General features: G+C 51.4%; 1 protein-coding gene across 2 annotated transcripts; it reads left to right on the forward strand.

The window, feature by feature from the left end:
* The first annotated feature begins 527 nt into the window (after positions 1-527).
* A1BG (alpha-1-B glycoprotein) lies at positions 528-6,090 on the forward strand. Of its 2 annotated transcripts, none has more exons than XM_023245767.2 (8): positions 528-767; positions 2,158-2,193; positions 2,285-2,563; positions 2,987-3,259; positions 3,546-3,842; positions 4,495-4,791; positions 5,257-5,544; positions 5,920-6,090. In XM_023245767.2, the coding sequence occupies exons 3-8, from the start codon at positions 2,380-2,382 to the stop codon at positions 5,925-5,927; spliced, it is 1,347 nt and encodes a 448-aa protein (XP_023101535.2). In that variant the 5' UTR covers positions 528-767; positions 2,158-2,193; positions 2,285-2,379; the 3' UTR covers positions 5,928-6,090. The 2 variants fall into 2 exon arrangements, with proteins under 2 accessions (XP_023101535.2, XP_023101530.2); XM_023245762.2 differs by lacking the exon at positions 528-767 and adding an exon at positions 1,949-2,072.
* Positions 6,091-10,477: the final 4,387 nt, after the last annotated feature.

The following is a 10,477-nucleotide window of genomic DNA, read 5'->3' on the forward strand; positions in this document are numbered from 1 at the left end:
CCATCTCCCTGACCAGCTGGGCTCCATGCAGGCAGAGTGTGGGTCGATGTTTTCCCACTGTCTTTTTTGTGTCTGGAACACAGGAGATGCTCAATAAATGCTTATGGAATGAACAAGGGCAGAGGAAGCCAGGTCAGGTGTGATGTGAGACTTAGGAGGCTTCCGTGGGCCCTCAACCTAGGGAGAGAGCTGTGGCTGGACACCCAGAGTGCAGACTAGGTCTCCAGGGATGGCAGGACTTCCTCAGAGGTCCAGTGTGAGAACACCATGTTCTTACTCCTCTCATTCTATCCCATCAGGCTGTGCCTAGGGAGAAGGGGAGGTCATGAGGAGATAGGGAGAAGGGGAGGCCACAGAAAGAGGGGGAGGCCTGGCCTCTGGACAGTGGGCTACAGCGACACAAGTGACCACAGGCAGCTCGGACAACTGTCCACAACCCGAGCACAGGTTTGGAGTTGGGAGGTGGGCAGAAGCACCGATCTGAACTCAAGGTCCTTGTTGCAGATCGGACTCCAAATCCATGGTGGATCACACAGCACAGAATTAACAAAGGAGAACCAACTAACAGCTCCTGGAAAGAGCCAGGATGCACCTCCAGGAAGACCACATAACCTCCATTGTAGAATATTCAGACACAGGGGCACCTTGGTGACTCAGTTGGTTAAGCATCTGACTTCGCCTCAGGTCATGATCTCACAGTTCTTGAGTTCGAACCCAGCCTCTGGTGAGCTTGAGCCCACTTCGAGTAAACGCAGGCCCCGCTTCAGGTGAGCCCAGCTTCTCTCTCTCTCTCTCTCTCTCTCTCTCTCTCTCTCTCTCTGCTCCTCACTTGTGCCATCTCTCTCTCTCCAAAAAAAACTACAACAACCCAGAGACAGGCAAACCCCATGTGGACCCTCACCCTCACACCTGGGGTGGAATATGATGGGGAGGGGGCTAGGCTGGGCCCTGAAGGGCAGAGCTCAGCGTCCCTACAGAGAAAAGGATCCCTGTACTCCTCAGCTGTTCAGAGATGAGAGACTGTGCAGACAGGAAGTCAGCGGGAGGACAGGACCCTGCCTAGCCTCCTTTCCTTCACATCGAACACAGGAGTGATAGTTATCCCAATACTGCCTAAGTCTGAGCGCGCAGAACACTGAGAACAACAATAGGTACCTCAGTTTTTATTATTTAGTTTTATTTTATCACTTATTTTATTATAAATCATTTCATTATTTTCACCTTAATCATTTTAATTATTAGTAATTTTATTATTCCATTCTATTATTTATTTTATTTTTCATTTTATTTATTTATTCATTTACATTTTTTTGTTAGGTTGATGCAAATGAACAAATTAAAAACTTTTTTAACGTTTATTTTATTTCTGAGAGAGAGACACATAGAGTGTGAGCAGCGGAGGGGCAGAGACAGAGGGAGACACAGAATCCAAAGCAGGCTCCAGGCTCTGAGCCCTCTGCCCAGAGATCATGACCCAAGCAGAAGTTGGATGCTTAACTGACTGAGCCACCCAGGCACCCCCTAAAATTTTTTTTTGAGAGAAAGGAAAAGAATTTTATGCAGCCCAAGTTGGTGCCCAGGGTACATAGTCTTCACAAAGAAGAGCGTGCTCCAGGAAGGAACATTGGTGCACATTTTTATGTCTTTTACATAAACAGCTACAAATTGTCATGATGGAGGACATTCCAGAAAATTACAGACTTTGTCTAATGTTTTTCATATGTGCGAGGCCCAGGCCATATGACTTTAATCTTATGGAACCCAGGGAGGGTTTTTTTTTAATTATATGTTTTTTATTATATATATTTAATTACCACTTTTATTATTTGTTTATTAATTATGTATAATTATTGATTATCCTTATTGATGAGGCTCCCAAGGCTCTGGACTTTTGTCCTTTGTCTCCACCCCATGCAGGCCCCCCACCCCACTCCTCTGGGAAGGACAAACAATAGGGTCAGTGTCCCTTGCTGCCACCGCCCCCTTGCTTGGGCTTTATCACCCCAGGCACTCACTGGCTGGAGCAAGGCTGGCCATCATGTCCACTCTCTGGGCCTTCCTCATGCTCTGGGGTGAGGTTGCTGGGGCCAGGGTCCCTTGGGGCGGGAGGGAGCAGGAGCGATAGGAATAGGGGCCTCACAGTTTCCGTCTCTGCAGGTCTCTTGCTGAGCCCAGCGACGGAGGCGGCAGTAGGTGAGTCTGGGTCGGGTCCTGGGGATGGCGGGCACAGGCAGAGGTGAGCCTCTGTCCTGGGACCCAGCACTCACCCCAATCCACTGTGCAGCATTCCAGACCCAGCCAGACCTGTGGGCAGAGGTTGAATCGCTGCTGGAACCCTGGGCCAACGTGACACTGACTTGCCATGCCTGTCTGGAGACCATGGATTTTGAGCTGTTCAAGGATGGGGTAACCCAGAAACTTGTGCACCTTGGTTTACCTGCTATGGAGCACCAGTTCCCCCTAGGACCAGTGACAAGTGACACCCAGGGCCTGTACCGCTGCCGCTCTGGCTTGAGCAGCGGATGGACCCAGCTGAGCAATCTCCTGGAGGTGACTGGGGCAGGTGAGCGGAGGCTTTTACGGGGCCATGAGGCAATGGGGAGAAGCCTGCTAGAGAGGCCTCATCCCTCCACTCCTCATTCTCCTGGTCCCACTTTTCTGGCAGGGGGGGAGGGTTGGCAAGTCATCTGACACCTCTGACCCTGTTTCCTCATCTGTAAAATGAGGATGATGTTCATACTGACCCCAGAAGGTTGTGAGGAATAAATGAGTCCTCAGAAAGCACTTGGGACAAGCCTGCCACATTTCCTGTAACCTATTTCTTGTTTCATACCCCTGTCTCCTCCTGTCGCTGCCTCTCTTTCCTCCATCAATGCCTTCCATTTCCCCGGCTCCACTCACATGAGTGTGGAGGGCTGGGTCTGGCTGGGCCACCCATGTCTCCCAAGTCATGCAGAACCACCCGTTGACCCTGCTCCACCTGCAGAGACCCTGCCCCCGCCTGTGCTCTCAACGGAGCCTGTGTCCTGGATCACACCTGGCCTGGAGACAAAACTGCTGTGCCGTGGGGGATTTCGGGGTGTTACCTTCCTGCTGAGGCTGGAAGGCGATGACCAGTTTTTGGAGGTGTTTGAGGCCCCTACAGGCGTGGAGGCCACCTTCCCAGTCCGTCGGCCTGGCAACTACAGCTGCAGCTACCGCACCCATGCAGCAGGTGCACCCTCTGAGCCCAGTGCTACTGTGACAGTCGAAGAGCTGGGTGAGTGTGTGGACCATCCCAGAGGGCTTCCTGGGGTAGGAGTCTCCTGGAGGACAGAGCTTTGTTTATCTTGACCCCTAACCCTGAATACCCTTGCCCAGGACTGGGTCTGGGAAACAGTGGGCCTAAGGTTGGGTGGATCATTCCCGGGCCAAACACTGACACTGCCGGGCGGCGCAGGGCCTGGGGACGGGCCCCAAGGAAGAGTGGTGTCGGGGCGGCCACCGGGAGGGCAGAGGTTCGAGGTGCCAGCTGACGCTGCCCCAGCGACCTCGCCGCCTTGCAGGCGCACCGTTGCCGCCCACGCTGAGTCTCCAGGGAGAGTCTGCAACCGCCGTCCTGCACCCGGGTGTCCGCGCGACCTTGGTCTGCGTGGCGCCCCTAAGCGGCGTGCACTTCCAGCTGAGGCGGGGCGAGGAGGTGCTGCAAGTACCCATGAGCTCCACCAGCCCAGACCGCGTCTTCTTTCACCTGAACGCGGTGGCTCTGGGCGACGGCGGTCTCTACACCTGCCGCTATCAGCTGCGTGGCCAGCAAACCTGGTCCTTGGACAGTGCGCCCGCCGAGCTGCTGCTGAGCGACGGTAAGCCTGGTGGCCACGGGCTGAACCATGCACCTGAGGCTGGGAGGGCGACAGCGCCCCTCTCCGGGGACGGGGAGCGGGAGGAGAGACTCGGGGAAGGGTCCCCCGGTACTGGAGGGCCCAATCCGCCCAGCCTCAGTTTCGCCAACTGAGAATGGGACAATGAGCTCGGCTACCCCAGGGCCCCACGAAGAATAGCTGGGTCAACACGCAAGTCCGGCACAGGTCACTCAGGCGCCGCCTGCCCGGGGTCCCCTCCTGCCTCCCAGCTCCGGGGGGGGAGGGGGACGGGGCGCTGGAGGCCTGTTTGTTTAAGGCGGCCAGGCGGGGGCCGCAGGGCCTGCGGAGGACCCGGACCCAGAGCGTCGACCCCGAGAGAGGGTTCAGGCCTGCGGGGGAGCACGCGCGCTCCTCCGACCCAGCGCCCTGGGCTCCCCTTGCCCACGTCTATTTTTATGGCCAGTAAATGAGTGAGGAACAGTGTAGGAGTGCGCGCGAGAGTCCCGGGGAGGTCTGGAGGGCGATGCGGTGTAAGCGGAGGGTGGCGCCTGCGGGCCTCCCGGGAGCGAGCGGAGGGGCCGGGCCGCCTGCTGCAGGCGAGAGGCCCGACACGTCCCCTCGGCGCCCGGGTCAGCCCGTGTCCTCCCCTCAGAGACGCTCCCCGCGCCGGAGCTCTCGGCCGAACCCGCGACTCCGCGGCCGGCGCCCGGCGCGTCCCTGCAGCTGCGGTGCCGCGCGCCCCGGCCCGGCCTGCGCTTCGCCCTGGTGCGCGAGGACGCCGGCCAGCGCCGGGTGCACCGAGTCCTGAGCCCCGCGGGCACCGAGGCCCACTTCGAGCTGCGCGACATCTCGGCCGCGGACTCGGCCAACTACAGCTGCGTCTACGTGGACACTGAGCCCCCCTTCGCGGGCTCGGCGCCCAGCGCGCCCTTGGAGCTGTGCGTGGAGGGTGAGCGGCCCGGGCCCGGGGGCAGAGCTGGGCTCGGCGGGGAAGCGCTCCGGGGCCCCGTCCTGCCCGCACCGCCCCGTCCTGCCGCGTCCTGCCGGAACTCCGGCGGCGGAGGGGCCCCGGCCGCCTCGCCTCTGCCTCATTTCCGGTGCTCGCGGCCCTCTTCTCCCTGGGCCCGTTCTTCCTCCTCCTCCCCTGTCCTGAGGTCCTGAGCGCCAAATGCCGGGGGACCCCGGGAAGCCTCAGATCAGGCCCGAGTAGGGAACTTGCAAAGTGCTGGGGAAGGGGGGACGCGGCAGACAGTAGGAGGAGCCGCGTGTGCTCTGGGCTGGGAGAGGGGAGACAGGTGTGTGAGAGCAGGGCGGCAGCCTGGAGGCCCGGGTGTAGTGTGGGCAGGAATGCTGGGAGGGGTGGGGTGCTGCCTGAGGGGCGGGCCTCACCTGACTGACCCGGCTGCTGCTCCAGGGCCCGCTCCCAGGCCCCAGCTCCGGCCCCTGTGGCGCGGGGCGGTGACTCCGGGCCGCGACGCCGTCCTGCGCTGCGAAGGCCAGGTGCCGGACGTCACATTCGAGCTGCTGCGGGCCGGTGAAAAGGAGGCTTTGACCCAGACCCGGACCGCCCACCGCTCAGCAGACCTTGTGCTGACCTACGTGGGGCCGCAGCACGTGGGCAACTACAGCTGCCGGTACCGCAGGTCGTGGCCCAAAGTCTTGGTGTCGGAGTTCAGCGAGCCGGTGGAGCTCCAGGTGGCAGGTGAAGTTTTCCTCTGGTTCTGTGGGTTCTGTGAGCTGGCTTCCTCCTGCTGGCCTTTGCCCAGAATGTGCCCTACGTCAAGACTGTCCCTTCCCTTCACCTTCTCCGAGGACATTAGTTAGTGTCCCTCCTCTGCTCTGGTTGTGAGGGAAGTTCCAGGCAGGGAAACAACACAAGCGAAGGCCCCAAAGCAGAGTGGTTTGGTCAGCTTGAGCACCTGGAGAGAGGCCTAGGTGTGGGAGAGGTCTTGACTGGCGGTTGACCTAGCTACTTCCTTCCTGCGAGGCCTCAGTGAAGTCGGCCCTGATTTCACTGGGGAGGAGGACACATGACACTTCCCTCCCCTACCATTTCTCTTTTGTCACATTTGTCTAGGAAGTTGATGCAGCTGCAGACTCAGGATGTTAATGGTATCCTTGGCGAGTATTTTCTCCCTTCTGGCACTGATCCCTCATGCTGCAGCTGGAGGCTGGACTCACCCCGGGGGTGCTGGAGGACTGTCCCTCATTCCTCCTGGGAATCAATAAATGTGAAGAGAGACTTTAACAGGCGTCCTTGGCTAATGTAGTCCTGGTACAGGGGGCTGGACTTCCAGGGCTGAGGGAAATGGGCTGGGATCTTGTGTCCTAAAGGTGGAAGGGCTCTGGGTTGGATCCTGAGGATAAAGGAGCCAAAGATTGGCCGCTGGGTCCATATTTTTCAAGATCACTTTTTGCTCTCTTCCGTCAAGGTGCTTCCTACTTCCCAGGCACTTCTGCCTGTCCCCGGCAGGTCTGGGTAGGTAGCTTGAGGCTCCAGATATACTCAACCCCACCTTGACAGAATGGTCCCCACACTGGAAAGCTGCTAGAGATTGCGTTTAGTAGTTTTGTCTTCTGCGCTGAGTGGCCACCAGGTGGTGGTGCCGGACTCTGTCCCCAGCCACAGGCTAGGTCTCTCGCATTAGAGCCTGAAACTGTTGGAGGGGTGGGACTCCTCTCCGTGCTTTCCCAACATACCCTCAAATCTAAGGCCCTTTGCTGGACCCAATACACCCCTGGACCATTTTATTGCCCAGCCCCTCTCTAGAGCTTGGCCTCAAGGTCCTGACATACCAGTAGGTGTGTATTAACATTATCAACTAATACTTGATAAATTGTGTTAAAGGAATTTGCCTATCTCATCTAAGTGGTCTGATTTACTGGTACAGAGTTGTTCACAATATTCATGGATTCTTTTAATGCCTGCAGGGTCTGTAGTGATGTGACCTCTTTCATGCCTGATATTGTCCCCCCACACCCCGCCTTTTCTCCCTCGTCACTCTAGCTAGGGGGTTATCGAGTGTATTAATCTTTTCAAAGAACTAATTAGTTTTTGGACTTGTTCATTTTTTTCTATGGCTTCTTTTACGCTTTGGGGATCTCTACTTGTATCATTATTATTCCCTTATTTCTATTTACTTCTTCTTCTTCTTTTTTAATGTTTATTTTTGAAAGGGAGCGAGAGCATGAAGGGGAGGGGCGGGGGTGGGGTGGGGTGGGGACAGAGGATCCAAAGTGGTCGGATGCTCAACCTACTGAGCCACCCAGGCATCCCTCCTTCTACCTACTTCTGAATTAAATTAGTTCTTTTTCACTTCCTTCAAATGGAAACATAGATCATTGATTTCTTGGGGGTAAACAACAGTAACAGCTTATTATTGGGCTTAAAAACAGTTTAAATAATAGGAAACTACTTTGTGCATAAAATAATTGGCAATAGGGGCACCTGGGTGGCTCAGTCAGTTAAGTGGCTGACTTCGGCTCAGGTCATGATTTCACAGTTTGGGAGCTCGAGTCCCACACCGGGCTCTCTGCTATCAGCACAGAGCCTGCTTTGGATCATCTCTCCCCCTCTCTCTCTGCTCCTCCCCTGTGCTAATTCTCTCTCAAAAATAAACATATATCTAAAAAAAATTGGCAATATTTAAATATTGGCAACTTCATCAATTACATCCAGTTGGTTGGTGGTGTTCAATTCCTCTTTTCAATTCCTGATTTTCTGTCTACTTGTTCCATTGATTCTAGAAAGATGTGTGAAGTTTCCAACTATAATTATGGATTTATTTATTATTTTCTTTCAGTTCTATCAGTTTTTCCTTCCTGTATTTTATGACTTTGTTGCCCTAAAACACATACATATTGCATACATATTTGGAATTATTAGGTCTTCTTGGTGGATTGACCCTATATCATTATGTAATGTCCCTCTTTATGCCTGGTAATTTTCCTTGTTTTGAAGTCTATTTGGCATGATTTTAATATGGTCACTCTAACATTCTTTGGTTAGTTTTTGTATTATATATCTTTCTCCACCCTTCTATGTTTTCCAATTAATTTTTTTGAGTATAGTTGACACACAATGTTACATTAGTTTCAGGTGTAAAACATAGTGGTTTGACAACTTTATACACTATGCTATGCTCACCACAAGTGTAGCTGTCATCTATCACCACACAACACTATTCTAATGTCATTGACTATATTCCTTATGTTGTGCCTTTTATTCCTGTGACTTATTCATTCCATAACCCTAAGACTGTATCTCTCATTCCCCTTCACCCTCCAGCCTTTTTTTTATTAAAAAAAATTTTTTTAAGTTTATTTATTTTGAGAAAGAGAGAGAGAGCATAAGCAGGAGAGGGTCAAAGAGAAGTAGAGACAGAATCCCAAGCAGGCTCTGCAACATCAGCGCAGAGCCTGATGTGGGGCTCGAACCCAGGAACCTCAAGATCATGACCTGAGCCGAGATCAAGAGTCATATGCTCAACTGACTGTGCCACCTAGGCGCCCCCAACCCTCCACCCTTTTAAACTTACCTAAAGTGGGTTTATTTTGAAAACAAAATTTCTGGGAACTTTTAATTGGTGTGTTTAGATCATTTACATGTAATATAATTATTGATATGTTTGGATTTGGGTCTACCTTTTTTTTCCCTTTGTTCTTTCTGTTATCCCTGTTTCCCTTTTCCTGCCTTCTTTTGGGTTAGTTAAATATTTTCTAGAGCTCCATTTTAACTCATATATTGTGTTTATCTTTTAGTATAGTTGTGTGTGTGTGTGTGTGATCTCTCAGGGATTACAATATGCATACTCCAGTCTTCACAGTCTATATAGAATTAATACCACTTACAGTGAAATGTAGAAACCTTATCACTATATCAGTCTCTTTACCCTCACCTTTAAATAAAAAAAAAAAAAGTACACTAGTGGTTCTTGACATATAAGTTTATGCATTAAAATATACAAGTCTCAAATATATCACTGAGTGAATTTTGATACTCTCCTCTCTGTATGTTGTAGTCATATATACTACATCAATATACATTGAACTCTACTAGACAATGTTATAAATTTTTTCAACAGTCATGTGTGTCTTTAAAAATATTTTTAAGTGTATGTTTGTTCATTTGTTTATTTATTTATTTAGAGTAGGGGAGGGGGAGAGGAGAGAGAGAGACTCTCAAGCAGGCTCCATGCCATCAGTGCAGAGCCTTACTCGGGGTTTGATCTCAGGAACTGTGAGATCATGACCTGAGCTGAAATCGAGTTGGATGCTTAACTGACTGAGCCACCCAGGCACCCCCACAGTTATGTGTATTTTATTTATTATTATTTTTTAATTTTTTTTTCAACGTTATTTATTTTTGGGACAGAAAGAGACAGAGCATGAACGGGGGAGGGGCAGAGAGAGAGGGAGACACAGAATCGGAAACAGGCTCCAGGCTCCGAGCCATCAGCCCAGAGCCTGATGCGGGGCTCGAACTCACGGACCACGAGATCGTGACCTGGCTGAAGTCGGATGCTTAACCGACTGCGCCACCCAGGCGCCCCAGTTATGTGTATTTTAAAGATCAAGTTGGGACTCCTGAGTGCCTCAGTCAATTAAGCATCTGACTTTGGCTCAGGTCATGATCTCATGGTTTGTAAGTTCGAGTCCTGCGCCCGGCTCTGTGTTGACAGCTCAGAGCCTGGAGCCTGCTTCAGATTCTGTGTCTCCCTCCCTCTCTCTGTCCCTCCCCTGCTCACGCTCTGTCTCTCTCAAAAATAAATAAACATTAAAAATTAAAAAAAAAAAAAAGATCAAATCTTTTCAGTGTGTTACTCTTCATTACCAAAATTCCAGTTTTCCTTCTGCTATCACTTCTCTTCCATCAAAACAACTTTTAGCCTGCTGGCAACACACTGTCTTAACTTTGCTTCATTTGAAAATGTTATTTTGCTCTCCTTGATGTGTATTTTCATTGGATATAGAATTTTTGATTGACAGTTTTATTTTTTTTTTTTCAGCACTTTAAAAATGTTGTTTCTTTGCCTTCTGGCTTTCATGATTTTTGACAAGAAACTCATCTTTTGCATCAATTTTTATGATGCAGTTTTTCAGAGACTCTTTTCAAAAAATTTAAATTTCGGGGTGCCTGCGTGACTCAGTTAAGCGTCTGACTTCGGCTCAGGTCATGATCTCACAGTTCATGATTTCGAGCCCCACATCAAGCTCTGTGCTGACAGCTCAGAGCCTGCTTCGGATTCTGTGTCTTCCTCTCTCTCTGCTACTCTTCTGCTCGTGCTCTCTGTCTCTCAAATAGACATTAAAAAATTTTTTTTTTAATTTTAGTTTTCAGCAGTTCAATTGTGATGTGTCCAGGCACGGGTTTGAGATTATGCTGTTTGGGTTCACTGTGCCTTCTGAACCCGTAAATTTATACCTTCTGGAAAGGCATAAATTTGGAACGTTTCCAGTCATTATTTCTTCAAAAATTCTTTCTTTCGGGGTGCCTGGGTCACAGTCGGTTAAGCGTTCAACTCTTGATCTCAGCTCAGATCATGATCTCACAATTTGGGAGTTCGACCCCCACATTGGGCTCTGAGCTGATTGTGTGGAGTCTGCTTGGGATTCTGTCTCCCACTCTCTCTGAC

This window comes from Felis catus, chromosome E2 (assembly GCF_018350175.1).
Source record: "Felis catus isolate Fca126 chromosome E2, F.catus_Fca126_mat1.0, whole genome shotgun sequence".
NCBI classification, from domain to species: Eukaryota; Metazoa; Chordata; class Mammalia; order Carnivora; family Felidae; genus Felis; species Felis catus.